This window comes from Chroicocephalus ridibundus, chromosome 2 (assembly GCF_963924245.1).
Source record: "Chroicocephalus ridibundus chromosome 2, bChrRid1.1, whole genome shotgun sequence".
Classification (NCBI taxonomy): Eukaryota; Metazoa; Chordata; class Aves; order Charadriiformes; family Laridae; genus Chroicocephalus; species Chroicocephalus ridibundus.
In genome coordinates, this window is record NC_086285.1 from 131,254,633 (window position 1) to 131,270,297 (window position 15,665).

A 15,665-nucleotide genomic window follows, 5' to 3' on the forward strand; every position below is an offset into this window, starting at 1 on the left:
TGTGAAACCGTCCTTTGAATAAGCCAGGGCTGAAAAATAACCTGATTTTAAAAAAAAGAAGTTGACACAACTAAGAAACAAATGCAGGAGAAGTGAGCAGTTGCAAGGGAAAAATAGGTCATGCCAACGCTTCTCCCAGCAAAAAGGTGCAACCATGGGATTAAAGACGAATGCCTATGTTCAGACCATAAAAATACATCTCTCAACTGTGTATTGTAACACTACATGCAGAGCAAAACATTTTTTGATTACATCAGGTGATAAACACTGAAAAGAGGAGTCACGTAGCAAAAGGCAGCCAACGCACTCGGTTGATGTTGGGGAACACATTTTTCAGAGGAAGCATGTACTTTTCACTGAAGAATCCACCACTGCAGTACACTTCCAGCTGCACTTAGTGGCTTCCCCCCACACTCCACTGCATCCTCTTTAAATCAAAGCCACGATTCCACGTGCATGATCTGCGGTCTACTATTCAGGTGTATATAACATGGAGAGTCCCAAAGCATGACGCTCGATTGCTTAAATGCATGAAATGGAGATGCAATAAAGAGGGATAACAAATTAGATGATCAAATAGCACACAGCAGTACACGGTACTACCTGGTACATCGGAACACTTGGTACTTGAGGTGGAGACTTAGCACTTGCTTACATTTCTGAGATTCAAATGGAGTCTTATATTATTTGCTCCATTCCCCCTGCATGCAATTTCATCCTTAGGAGATAACTTTCTTTACCGTCATCAATTTCAACCATTTTGAGGACAGAAAGGCCAAAACTAGATCTTTAGTTCTATTCAGACTCTGCTACTAGACACCACTGATGCCATTTTTGGAGGCAACGAAGAAAGTGCAGAACCCATTACAAGGCAGAAGGACAGAAATGAGTCAAAAGCAGCAGGTTAGGCCAAAGTTTTCTTACTCATCTCTGATATGCTAACGTCAAATCAACTTGGCGGGGGTGGTGGTGTGGTGTGTGTGCAACGCAGGACAATCTAAAATTGCTCACAGCTACATTTGTAAAGTGGTTTTCATTATAAAACCTTATTCAACAAAAAAGTCAGACTAAAAGTTTTCACACTAAATAAGTACAGACAGTTTTAGAAACTCTTTTTTACCACTATTAACAACGCAAGTTAAAAACCAGATGAGGCAAAGATTCCAAAATTGACCTCTGAAAGCTCAGCTTTAATTTAAAAAACAGCATTTTGTAACATTTGGAATGAACACCCTAAACGTATGATTCAAGGTACTACTTAAGATCCACTTGATCTCACAGTGAACCTAAATTCAATCTTACCAGTATGAAATGTCCTAGCCATTTCAACAGTTACCCATTCAAGTGCCCTTAAGATCAGCTTTGAACATGAAATAATTTAAAACCCTAGTGTTAAAGACAATTATTAACTCAAACAATTGTATAAACCCATACAATAGCAGCTTTGCACATGACTGGACTTTAACAATAAATAGCACAAGTAACCTCCAGGTAACAGATGTCACTTTTACTATTTTTGCTGTTAGTACTTTGACATGAAAGAAAAGACGACTACAAGGGAATAATTCATACATAAAAGAAAACTGCAAAGAGAAAAGAAATAAGCTTTTCTCTACATTTAGTAGAGACAGTAACAGGTGTAAATCGACACAAGGAAGAACTAAATTTAATATTAGAAAAGAACTCTCTTATGACAAGAACAGTTAAGCACTATTAACAACAGTTAAGTTGCCTAGTGAGATTGCGTAATTTCTATTATCTGAGGCTTTTACGGGTTTCAAAAGTCTACCGGTACCATCCTTTCCTTTAAATCAGTTCTGACAAACTTCACTAAGCCTATTTTATTCAAAGCTACGCAGTTTCCTGCTTGTATTAGTTTTCTGCTGTTTTAGCAAACTGAATCAGCAAACACCTGACAAGCATCAGAGATGGCATAAAGGAACTAGTAATAATACATGCCCAATGTCAGGACTTTAACCTTCAACAATAATGAGTTATGCCGGCTCACCACATCTCATAAGACTGTATCTTAAAAAACAGATTAAACAAACAGATTAGACAAACATCTACTAATAATACTGTAAGTACAATTTATCCTTCCTGGGGCTGAGAGGAGTAGACCAGAATTCTTGAGGTCGTTTCCAGCACCACTTTATTTAAGCTTTAAGAAAAGCAACACAAAGCCCATTTTGAACTCATTTAGTGAAACTTTAACAACATATTAAACTGAAATTTCACTTAATATACTAAAAGAGATAAATATTGACCTGCTTAGCATTGTCACAATTAAACGGTACGTCTAATGCAGCACGCATTTGTCTTGTCTGTGTTTCCCATACCTCCTTGCTGAAAGGATAAGCCTAAAATGTCTTATGCCTAAATCATTTAGCTTTTAATCTATAAGTGGGAATTCAATTTTCAAGACCTTACATTCGTTAAGAAAGTCTGCCAAATATCTATTAACTGTAAAATGCTGGCTGTACATACCAGCTTCTTGAGTTTGCTAATACACACATCCAGTTTTACTCCTATTGCTCAAAGCTATCCCAAGCAGAAGGCTGAAAATGACAGACTGGCAATGATTCGGACCTCTCTGAACAGCAATAGAACTGGAATAGTAGGAGTCTTCCAGGAGACTTGCAAGGTGAAGTTAAGTTCAGAAGTTACACAGAATCATTAGTCTCTGGTGACGCTTCTTAGTCCATCATTTACACCAGCCCGTGATGGCAGGTCTGGTAGGCATTCACACCCTACTGCCTGTAGACTTCAGGGAAAAGGGAAAAAAAAAAAAAGGTAAAGACAGCAAAACATAACTGTACTCTAATCAGCTGGCCAGTATTCGCAAAGGCTTCCTCGCTTAGATATCCTAATTCCCTTTTATTAATGCATAAGCTTTTTTCTCAGGTTTACTCAAAGGAAATACTCCTTGGTCAAGCATAGATATAGTTTTCAATTTTTTACAAGTTACTGAAGCACCTCTCCCTGTGACTCACTCTAATATACCTGCAGCATATTGGTCAGAAAACAAGGAATCCATTGAGAAGCTTGAAAGTTGGAAAAAAAAAAACTTAAAGGTCAATACCATATTTCATTTGATAAGTTTGTATACACTTCATGTGTCACCTGCTCCAGAGACCATGGAGAAAAGGAATAAATACAATATATCACCTTGACCGTTTTGCCTATTCCTTTTCCCAGAAGACCATGAACGCTTCAAACAAGACAGATTCTTCTCTCATTTGTACAGGACAAAGCGTGCTAAATTAGGTTGGACTTTCAAGATGACTTGTACGTATGGAAATTTCACCAAGTACAACTGAGATCGAGTGGAAAACATCCTAACCCAGTTTCTATGTGGAAAAGTAATTTGTCATAAACGCAAAGTTTTTGTCAATTATTACACTCATTCTTAGGGAAGGGAGGGTTGTCAATATACATTGACATTTGCTTACTAATAATTATTTCCATATGCTTTGAAATTCCTGGTCATTAACACAGTATTTGTTGATTCTTCCTTCCCAAACATACACATGCCTAATGCTCACACACTTACAGAGATTCACTGGTACAAAACCAGGGACAAAGCCAAAAGAGACTGGTAGCTCTGCATTTTCTATATATGCATATATGAAGCCAAACAAGTCACAAAAAAGCAGAAAAACTTAGTAAGATACCCAAAAAACATAAACAACAAGAAATAATCACTACATGTGTAAAGAACAAAGACAACATCTTCTATAAGGACAACATACTTCAGAGCACTGAAGCAGACCTTTCAATCCAGATGTTATAGGAAATCCCTAGAAGCCAAAACTGGTCAACTTCCCACCAAAACACATGCTTTCCACCATAATTTCAAATTTTCTCCAGAGACTTCCACCAGAATATAGTTTTATCACTGTTTGCTGGGAAATCATACTAATGCATATTCAGAAATTTAGGGCAGCGTTCCCAAGAAAAACCTCCCTTTTGTACTGATAGTTATAATGGCCCTTTTTGTAGTATTTCCAACACGATCAGGCGAAACAAAATACAGTATAGTTCATCTTGTGACTGATGTAATGCGGGTAGGGAACAATACCGTGGAAATTAAAAAGCCAAGGATCTTTGTCTCTTCTTAGACGGATTGCCAAGTCTTAGTAGTTAGAGGGAGAAATGCTTAGCATCCCAAATAAAGCACTGCAGTGCATGTTCATTATTTCGGTAAAGTCACTGCAGCTTTTGGCAACCCCACAGGAAACTTAGACCCTTCAAAGAAAGCCCAAGCTAAAAAGCTAGGAAACAGCCCTAGTTTAAAAATTATCAGAAGAAACAAATAATTTCCTGGCTCTGGAAATAAACCCCAAGGAGTTCACCGCTCGCATTACAACAGATGATAAAGAGATAACCTCACCAATAACGAGCCATAAACCCATAAAACGCTGTATGTTCTCGCCACCGCCGGCGGTGTTTGGCAGCAGGCGGGGAAGGCGCGACCGGCGGCAGGGCCGGGGAGGCAGGCCGGCCGCTCGGCCCGGGGGCCACCTCTCTGGTCGCCCGGGGAGCGTGGGGCGAGGGGCAGCTCGGCCGCCAGCCCTCCCCTGGCCGCACCGCTCCAGCACCACCAGCTCCCCGCCGACACCAGGAGCAGGGCCTGGCGCCCGGCGGGGGGTGACCAGGCGGGGGGACCGGCGGGCCCGGTGTCGGTACCTACCTGCGAAAGCTGCCGGGGGTTGGGGCAGCCGAAGAGCGCGGAGCTGGAGCTGAAGCTGATGGCCCCTCTGCGGCTGAGGACGTGCTGCGGCACCGGCCTGTCCAGCGGCAGCACCGGCAGCTGGTAACATACTTCCATTGAAGAAGCCTCCGTGCGCCGACCCGCCGCAGGGCAGCGGCCTCGCCCGCCGCCGCACCTGCCCGCGCAGGGCTCGCCGCAGCGGGGCGGCGGCGGGGGGAAGCCGGCGGCGAAACCCGGCGGGGGCCCGGCGCCTCCTCACCGCCCCCGCACCCCCCGGGGGGCCGGGCCGGGCCGCGCCGGGCCCCGGGCCTTTGTCCTCCGCCGCCAAAGCCTGGCGGGAATCGCCGGCGGCAGCGAGGGGGCAGGCGGGCGAAGCGGGACGCCCTCTTGTCAACGCCGGAGGCGGCGACTCCCGGCCCCGCAGCCCGCGGCCGCTCCCTCGGCCTCGCTGCCGCCGGCGGGAGCCGCTGTCAGCCCCGCTGCATGGAGGCGAAGCCGGCCTGAGGGAAGGGGGAAGGAGTGGGGGGGGGGGCCGCTTTGGGTGAGACACACGCCGCGCTCGCCCCTATTGTCCGGCACGGCCAGGAGGAGGAGGAGGAGGAGGCGCCACCGCCGCACGGCCCCGCTCCGCCGCGGGGGAAGGGGCCGGGCCCTCGGAGAGGGGACACGAGGAGGAGGAGGAGGAGGAGGAGGAGGAGGAGGAGGAGGGAAGGAGCCTTCGCCCCGCCCGCCCCCACTCGGAACAGCCCCGGCGGCCCAGGAGGAGGCACAAGCCCGACGGACTCTGCGTGGGTCGCGCGACTAGCGACACGCAGCGCGTCATCACGTAAAACTACCCACTCTTCCCCCTTCCTTCCCTTCCCCGCCCGCCCCGTGCGCAGCAGGGGGTGGCTTCGCCGGCGCCGCCGGGCCCCGCGCGCCGCGGCCGGCGCATGCGTACTCCACTTCGCGCCTCCGGCCGGCGGCGACGCCGGGGCTGAGGCGGGCAGGGGGCGGCCCCCCTACGCCGCCCCCTGCCCGCCTCAGCTCCGGCCTCGCCGCCGGCCGGAGGGGGCGGTGCCTCCCTCCTCCCCCCACCCCCGCGGTGGGCTGAGCACGTGCCGTGGCCAGGCGAGGCCTGAGGGTCGGAGCCCCTGGGAGGGGTGGGTGGTTGGCCGCGTTTTCTCTCAGCCCTCGATGCCGGCCCCCCGGCCTCACAGCTGTGCCGTGAGGCATCGGAGGAGCCTAGCTGAGGGGGCGGCCGGCTTCCCCTGCTCCCTCCTCCCCTGGGTGGCAGAGCGGGCAGGGGTGGGTGCGGCCTGGCCTTGAATGGGCAACTCGGGTGGCTGCTCAAAAATCAAGGGCAGAAAGGCAGATTTGCTTAAAATGCGTTAGCTGTCAAAGGCAATACACGGAGGAGTTTCTGTTCATAGAATCATAGAATGGTTCGGGTTGGAAGGGACCTTAAAGATCACGTAGTTCCAATGCCCCTGCCATGGGCAGGGACACTCCCACCAGACCAGGCTGCTCAAAGCCCCATCCAGCCTGGCCTTGAACACTTCCAGGGATGGGGCATCCACAACTTCTCTGTGCAACCTGTTCTAGTGCGTCACCACCCTCACAGTAAAGAATTTCTTCCCAATATCCAATTTAAATCTACCCTCTTTCAGTTTGAAACCATTATCCCTTGTCCTGTCATTACACCCCCTGATAAAGAGTCCCTCCCCATCCTTCTTGTAGGCCCCCTTTAGGTACTGGAAGGCTGCTATGAGGTTTCCCTGGAGCCTTCTCCAGGCTGAACAACCCCAATTCTCTCAGCCTGTCCTCACAGCAGAGGTGCTCCAGCCCTCTGATCATCTTCGCAGCGCTCCGCTGAACCCATTCCAACAGGTCCATGCCCTTCTTGTGTTGAGGACTCCAGAGCTGGACACAGTACTCCAGGTGGGGTCTCACCCGAGCGGAGTAGAGGGGCAGAATCCCCTCTCTCGAGCTGCTGTCCACGCTGTTTTTGATGCAGCCCAGGATGCGGTTGGCTTTCTGGGCTGCAAGTGCACATTGCCGGCTCATGTTGAGCTTCTCATCCCACTTGAATCTTCGCTGTTTGGTTTTTTTAGAGTGTGGAGGGGTGAGGGTTTTTTTTGCAAGATGAAGAAGTAAAACCATGTCATTTTTTCTTAAGGTAAAAAAAATTAGATTTCTGTCAAACCACTCAAGTCCATGACTTGAACTTTATAAGGAAGAAGTAGAATAATTCATGAGGTGATCTGGTCCATGGCAATGTACATCACATTAGCTGGCATGCTTAGAACTAAACTTCGCTTGTTTTTTTAGGACTGATCTTCCCTTTGTCTCTCCCTGCAGCTGCTTTTTTTCCATCTTTTCATCTCTTTTATTTCTCCATTATGAAAAAAATCCTAAATATAGCATGATAGGTAAGGGAATGTTTCTGTTCTTTGAATAATATATGAAGTGCCTGTACCCACTTAAAAAGCAGATTTTGCAAAATGATTCATGTGATTTAATTTTGCGTAATACATTGTTCTTCTAAGTGCTTGCTTACTGGCAGAAAGGTTTAGATTTCACATGATAACGGTTATTTATAGGCAATGACATGGCTTTGGATGAACCCATTTTGAAAGAATAGTTGGTTTGTATGGAGGATTTTCACCTGTTTGAACTAGTTGTAGAAGCGAGAAGTTTTATAGATGTGGACCGATGTCTGTTTCACTCTGAGCTATGAAGTTAAAAAATGCAACTCGTTCTTTTGCAGAACTGCAATCCCACATTGTTTCATGGACATATGGACACATGAGAGGACACTGGATCAACTACCTCATCTTAAAAGCTTTCTTCATCTGTTTTTTCTCCCGTTTTGCGAAATAAAAATGTTCGCAAGCATTCACAGTATGGCTTTATAATATATGCGTGCAATAATTCAAAATATATTATAAGCACATAATAATTCACAGTAAAATAACAGACTTTTTTTCCCTTTTTTTAAGGTATGTCAGGTTTCATTCCACGTTCTTTGACAGTTTACTTATATTTGGCCTGCTTACGTTAAATCAATGGTGCATTTAAGTTACTGATAGAACTCCACCAGCTTCACTGGATTCAGGATTTCCATCCCCCATTCATTTTCAAAATTGCTTTTCGTTCTTTCCTAGTAACAACAAATCAGTTTTCCGCACTCTGGTAGGATGGATTGTTACTCTAGTCAACCTAAAATTCAATTTATGAACAATATATCATGTTTAGCGAAGAAACAAAAGCATATTCTTACTTTCATTGAATATACATAGGGTATATTTCAATTCTACAAGGTCAAGCTGTAAATAAAAATTATTGATAATGTGTTTTTACAGTTCCTACCAGCTCTACATACTTTCCATCTGACTAGTTGAAACTAGTTCTTTAAGGTCATATTAGCGCTCAGTCTGAACCAGTATATCCTCAAATAACATAATCAGCAGTTTCCCTCGCTAATAATCAAATTATCTTTGATCTCTAATTAATGTTATATAAACACCTTTAAGGAATCTGAAATACATTCTTATGAAGTAAGCATAGATTTTCCAGGCAGTGACTGATTCCATAAATGCTCTGCTTTCCGAGCACTTTTAATATTACTATTTTTAATGGATACATATGTTATTAATATTAGTCAGGCTAATACTACATCATTAGTATGATTTCTTGTACAGGTTTACGAGGAAGAATCCTACCTCTGCATGATAGACAAAGCCGCGGAATTACGGCTTAAGTCAAATATTTTCAGTGTAAATAAGTTTGTTACAAGAAGAATGCATGTTCTATGCCTTACATGCTGCCTATTCTGTCTGCTGTCTTGTCTTGCTGCAAACTAAGAGCTTGTAGCACAGCAAAGAGGTTTTTGTTTATTTTTGTTATAGACATATAGCAACACCAAAGTGTTCATTCACAGCTTTTTGGTTTGAATTAAGTTGTTTTTCTTGTGAACCATGGAGTTCTTTGAGCACCATGGTGCTGCGCTTCTTAAATGCATCATATGGCATCGTGAGGTGCCATAGTTCACCTACGTAAGCCCTGTGTATTGTGGCTTCTTTGTCACGGCAGATAGAGCCTTTAATAGGGACTACATATCAGAATTTATTCAAATTTAGGGACCGTTAATAAAGTTTCAACAATTGTTTACACACTTAAAGTTAATGTCTTTTATTCATCGTTATCATTTTCAGGGTGCTGTCTAGCAAGGAAGAAGTGTTACTGCTGTCTGGATTTATCACAAAGAGGGGCACTCATATGAAACCGGAGAGATGGAAGATCACAAAATCAGAGTTAGTTTGGTTTCCTGTTTACTATCAAAAGAGGATGAAATCGCACAGGTACACACCAGCAAGACATTCTGTTGGTCTAACGGCAGGGCACAGAGTGCTGCACTGGGGCGCAGCCAGACGACACTGGCAGAAGCAAGCAGCCTGAACAGAAGAGGATGCTTTTCCCACATTCTTGTATGAAACAGAAAATGAAGGTCCTCATGGGCTTAACATGCTTGTACTCTGAAAACACCCCAAGAACACAGAAAATATTTATTTTGTACAGGCACATGACCAAGACCAGCACAAGAGAGTTTTTAGCTTTTATTTTTACCTGAAAAAGTTACATGGTATAAAAGGCAGGGTTATTTCTATAAGCAGGAAAAATGTCCTTTCATTTGTTAATGTTCTCAGTAACTGCGTTTTTACACATTGGTTTTGGCATGTGCTATTTCTCTGGCACATACCCAGATACACCCTTTTTTTCTACCCAAAGTTACTGTCTGAATGCATGCTGTGTATTTCCATAGGGCTTCCAGACATCTGGCAGCCCAGTTGAAGTGTACTCCCGTCCCCATTTGGTGTATCCCTTCCCTCTGCCTTGCCCTGGGTCCGCATCGGGCTTGTTTGAATTTTCGTGGCAATACGACGTTCTTGACTCCTGTTTGGTTTGCCATTCCCTGCAGCCCCAGATCATTTTCTGCAGAACTTTTAGCCGTCCCCTCAGTGTGTTCTTCCTTCCTGAGTGGGATAATTTGCACTTGCCTTTACCTGAGCGCATTGTGATTTCCTCAACCCATTTTTTGGGGGTTGATCAAGATTGAGCACTAGTTCTGTCCTTCAATATATTTGCAGTCTTTCCTGTCATCTGCAAATTTAATAAGCATGCTCTCAAAAATAATTAGGTCAACAGTGAAAATACTATGAATGAGTGAGTCTGAGATCTGGAAGAGACCTGAAGACCTTTGCTGACTCCTCTGGGAATGGTTTCCAATCATTTTTGCTGAGCCCATATTGCAGTAGCTTTATCCACTCTGTGGCCCAGGTTCATCCTTCCTAACTTTGGAGGCTTAACCTAGAGAGTAGTTGCCTAAGGCTAATTTCATAGTCAATAATTAAGGGAAAGACAGCAGGCCATCCGAGTTGTTCTTTGGAGCTGCCTTTCTCTTCACTGAAAAGAAAGAACACAGCACAGCCTTTCTTCTAATTTAGACGCTTCGGTTTGGGTCCGCAAAGTCAATCAGATGAAGTGGGATATGGAATTTTGTTAATTGTAGTGTCAGGGTGGACGGTGTAGAAGGGCAGTGTCAGCAAGACAAGCTATGTCACGTGTGCCGTGTTCCCATTAGTTACAGGTTTTGTCACTGCTGGAGAGGCAGATTAAGTTGGTTTGGCTTGCTCGGGCAAATTGCTTGTTTGCTTTTGCTTCAATTTCTGGTGTTTTGAATATTGTATTGAAAACCATTGAGAATATTTTCAATATTTGTAATAACTTCAGTTTCACTAAACTGACATTGGCTAATGGACATGTAGCAATTCTGCACCAAAACCAGCAAGCTGGAGCAGAAAGTTAAAAAGAGTGATCCCAGAAGATTTCTTTGCTCTATGCTTAATTTAAGACTATCCCCCTCTATGCTTCATTTAAGGCTGGAGTTTTACTGGCAAGTTAAAGCCTCCAGAAAGAGAGACTGACTGTGGAAACAAGCTAACAAAAGTCAGTTCTGAACACAGCTGCAGACTATCAAAAGTTTAATATCGGTTCAAAGACAACTTTTTGTAACTCCACTGAAGATATTATTGGGAATAACAGCATGAAAAGGTGATTTTTTTGACACCATTATTCTTTCTTAAATGCATTTCTGGAAGACTTGCTAGTGTGCACACAGCTTAACTGGTCTTAGCCATTGAAGTTACGGTTTTCTCAGTGATTACGGTTGTCTGGACAAAAATCCTTGTACTACAGAAGTGTTAAAATGACTAAGGGCGTTGGTGTCAGCATAAGGCTGTGGAGAAAGCTTCTCTTCGTGTCATTTTTACATGCATAATAACAGCTGATGCGCAGAATATTTTTAATATCAGAGTGGGAGGATATGAGAACCCCAGGTGCAGTTTCAGAGGTGCAGCTTACAAGCTTAATGGTGTTATTAGAAGCTGAAAATTCACAGCTTTTTGTGTTGGTAATGGAAGTGGGTTTGGACCCCTATGAACAGACATTAACGAATGCATTGCACATTTGCCAGCTGAATCATTTCTCAACGTACCGTTCAGCGTACAGTACCTGGTAGCCTCCATGATAAGCTATAGAGCATCAATCACCCATTCTGTCTTTAGAAAATGTAGTAGTTTATTTTGTTTTGGTTTTGTAACCTTTTTTGTGTTTTATATGTTGCACCAATACCTCATTAAAATTGCACACAATTATCTAGATTTCTTTACATTAAGGTAATTTTCAGCACAACCTTAACAAGGACTTTTTTAAAGCAATTTTGACTTGTCTTTAAAAAAAGAAATAAGCAGCCCCATAATTAGAGGCTGAGAGTTAGGTTTGGGTTTGGAAGCTGTATTTTGGTTCAAAGGATTCCTAGTGTCCCATCAGATTCTTTACGGGCCTATTGGCGTATGGTAAAGGTGTCTTGCAATATTAAAACTGAGAATATCAAATACTGCTAGAAGTGAAATAATGAGCTAAAATTCCTGCTTAACAACTAGGCTTAAGCAATGGTGCCTTATTAATCTCACTATGTTGTGTTGTCAAAAACTAAAGGAAAGCAGTTTGTTGTTTAAAGCTCAAAAATTAGACCTTTCTTAATAACACTAGAATTTTTCAGGCAAAGAACATTTTAATTTATTTCTGGTTATATTAAAGATGAGTGCACTCCTTTGTTGAAGAAGCTTATTTGTATGAGAACGTAGAATAGTGCTTTTTATATATGCTAAAATTATTGGAAAATTTCTAGCAAAAAAAGGACCCATTAACAACAGTCTCCCTTTGGTGGGTGAAGCAAATCAGAAATGGGAACTGGAATAATTTGCAGCATTTGCACATCTGATAATTTGGATGACTACGTGCAGGAACCTAGCAGTCTTTCTCTTACACGTATCTTCCTTTTGCGCTTTGGCCTTTTTACTATTCAATTTTATTTTTATTGAAGTGCCACTTTGTGCAGTTATTCCCTTACAAAAAGAGTTAAGTGGAAATAAATATTAACTACGATTAGAATTAACAATTACATTCAGAGGCTCACAGTAGTAGTAAAAATATATGCTAATTTGTATTCAAATTAAATTACTTCATTATATTCCAAGTAGTTGTTTTTTTCTGCCTTTTCAAAAGATGCTCAAATATACTACTTCAGTTTCTCCATTAAATTTGAGCTTGCATCCAAAATTAATCAGATATTTCATCTTTTTGGGCTTGGTTTTTAGCCAATTGGTGGGACTGCTCTTCTATTAAAACCTGTAGCAGTAGAAGCTAACCCCATTCAGATGAATAAAAGTGAGAAGATTAAATATTTGCAGCAACTCATGTTTTTCCACCATGTAGCATCCTGACATTTCTTTGTGAAGGAAAGAATGTGTCGGGGTTATCATTAGCATGACTTCTCCTTGAAAGTCAGGAATAACATCTGTCATTCTGCCAGTCTTCCCATTAACTACCTGAGCAAATGCAGCGAGAAGATTTCATTACCTTCAAGAGACTACCTCTGGTTTTATTTAGGTTTATTCTTTGCTAGACTTTTTAACAATAGCAGAAAGGTAGCTGGAATCCTGTCTGATTTACATCTCACTGAATTTCTGTGCGCTTAATCCAATTAAAACTGGAAGGAATGTTGCCAATATGTCAACAAAAATGCAACAAAGCGATGGGAGGGTTGGTTTACAGAAATTCCTGAATTCCTTTGTCTTGACCAAATGAAAGAAAATTGTTCTTGTAAGACAAGTGCATACTAAAAGGATTAACTCTGATAAACTGACTTTTGTGTTCAGATAAAAGCCAGTCTGAACACTAGGAGAACATTTTTCAATCAATTTCTTAAAAGCAGCTTTGCATTTAATTAGAGACAAGTCTGTTTAAAAGCTGAGGGGGGGGGGCGTTAGTGCACTAAAACGCAGAGCCTGGGCCTCTTAACGGTGTGGAGTGCACTGTAAATGTGGTTTTAAAATCCTTATGCGCTAAGCTGGATGCTGCTGTGCAGAGGGGCCATGCCTCTCCATCTCACTCCTGGCTGTTTGCTCCTACCAGGGCTGATGCTCAGCTCTAGGGTAAGCCAGGAGAGTTTAGGGAGTTAAGCTGGCAGAAAATGAACCTTAGCCCCCCCACAAAAAGTGGGACCGGCCAAACAGCACAGCTGGTACAAGGTGCAAGTATATAACTGGAGATGGGAGTGTCCCTTTTGGAGTCAGCCCACAGTTAGACGACATTGTCTGTATCGTAAAAACCCACGTAGATGGTGTAAATCAGGATGATGTAAGCGATTACTCAGATACTATATAAGTCAAAAAGCAGTTCATTTTAGAAAATCTAGTTTTAAAATCTCACATAAAGATAGTCTTTGGAATATATGTATAACATATATTGAAATACATAACAGATATGTGGAATATATTACATATATGGAATACCTAACATATATGTGGAATATATATGTAACATGTTTATGATACACGACAGGCATAGCAGAATTTGCGGAGAAAATATGGGTTAATTGGCATAAAGTATTAGTGGTACAAAAGCATATACTCAATTTTATGCATGTTCTTACATGCTTTGCTGAGTTGGGATTATGGAGAACACCCTCTGGTCATGTGTCAGAACATCGGTTAAATCTACATAAATCAATACCATGTCAGCAGTTTTCTAGATTAAATTATATGACTAGAAGTTTGGAGACTACTTTTTACAAGTATAGGCCTAAGAAAACAAGCAACTTTTATAATGTTTAATCTCACCTTGGACTCTGAATATTTGTTAATACAATTCTTTACTAAGCAATTTCATTCTAAAATGTATAAAATCTGAATAAGTATGTTAGTTTGCAAATTGTTCAAAACCTGCAAGACAGCGTGTTTAATAGAATACCTAAAACCAGGGGAAACCATGACATATGCTCAGTTGTAGCCAGGAGGTTTTACTTATACATTCAACTAATGATTACACCAAGTAAGTATAAAAAACACATTCTGCAGTACCTGTAATTTGTCTAAAAAGGCAAGCAGAGTGTAAAACCTCTAAAGAAAGATCCTGATACTTAACTGCAGAGCACAAAGATTTGGGAACCAATAGGCCCAAATAGCATAATTTGGTGAAAGATTGGTCATATTGCTGCTGATCTTGAACAGGATGATCTGTGGGCAAGCTACACGTCATTGCATCTGTAGCCAAAGTAATCAATTCCCAGGTAACGGGAGAATTGACTTTAGTTTGTTAGAAGTCAGAACTAATACTAATACGCTGCAAGTCAATACCATTTGCATTACAAATGACTGGTTTATTGCAAGATATGGAGAAAAATGTACAGCATGAAGCTATGTTCCCAAACAATGTATGAACTCAAAGCGTAATTGCTTTGTAATTAAATTTTCAGATATATTTTTGTTTTCTTGTCACTTCATCATGTGTATATGCATGAACGTCCATTTGCGGAAGCAACTGATGAAATTTGGTAACAATACATTAATTTAAATTGTGTGTGACTTTTAAATAATATGCAAATAGGAAAAGGAAGGAGCAGTGAAATCCGTTACTGCAAATTGTTTGTTTTGAATTGTGACATCAAAAGTTGATGATGAAGGATTGCAAAGCGTGGTGCCTAGCATCGTCAGAGGAGATTGCAATGTGAATGAACAGTAGCAGCATATACTGACTGCGACCAAGTAATTCATAATATGGATTCTGTTCTGCTCTGAGACGACGTACATACCAAATCATAGCAAATTATTTCACCTTTCTAGGGCACCAACTCCATGCATGCAGAAGAAGGCGTTATAATACTGCCACATTCCAGCCAGAGAGTGCCGGTGGCCAATTTCTACTTGCTGTAAGGAGAAGGCTTTTGCCCAGATTCCCAGGAAAAGCTTCACATCTCCAGGTCTGTGAATTTGGAATAGAATAAACACGTAGCAGTGTGAATTTGTAGAGCTAGCTGTTATTCAATATTCTGTTTTCTGTTTGTTAGAATTGTACAAAGCTTGGTGCATGAGCTGATGCAGGGTTAGACTTGGCTGGGGACCTGTGGTGCAGCAGGACAGCAGCAGTTCCCAAGGACTGCATATGCCTTCGGAAGTAGCTTAGGTACTCCCACGCTAGGATACCGCGGTTTGGGAATCCTTGTCCAATATTTATAGTGTGTTTTGAAATAATATTTTGAAATGAAATGCGAGAGTTTGAAGAGCTCGTTTTTAAGGAAAGCAAGAAAATAAAGTACCTCTCTTCCCCTGAAGTGAATCATCCTCCCCTCCCCACTTTTGAAAAAAAAAAAGAAAAACCAAGTAGAATTTAATGTGAGTAAAACCCATATAAGATTTCCCAGTCACGTAGAGTAATTTATGGAAAATTTTATAAATAAGAGCTGCAAATGATTGGGTGCTCATTTTCTGTCAATCTCAATCGGGAGTTCTGTCACTGATTTATAGATGGCTGGGATCTTACCTTCGGAATCAAAAGCGCATTAAAAATT

The 15,665-nt window shown here is 42.3% G+C and overlaps 1 protein-coding gene across 3 annotated transcripts in view; it reads right to left on the reverse strand.

The window, feature by feature from the left end:
* The window catches only part of PDE7A (phosphodiesterase 7A), a 78,099-nt gene extending 72,874 nt beyond the window's left edge, over window positions 1-5,225 (reverse strand). The window contains exon 1 of one of the 3 annotated variants that reach the window (XM_063326973.1): window positions 4,694-5,225. In XM_063326973.1, coding sequence (XP_063183043.1) covers window positions 4,694-4,831 — 138 coding nt within the window. In that variant the 5' untranslated portion in view covers window positions 4,832-5,225. The remainder of the gene's footprint in view (window positions 1-4,693) is intronic. The other 2 variants (XM_063326970.1, XM_063326972.1) reach the window with 2 other exon arrangements.
* Window positions 5,226-15,665: the final 10,440 nt, after the last annotated feature.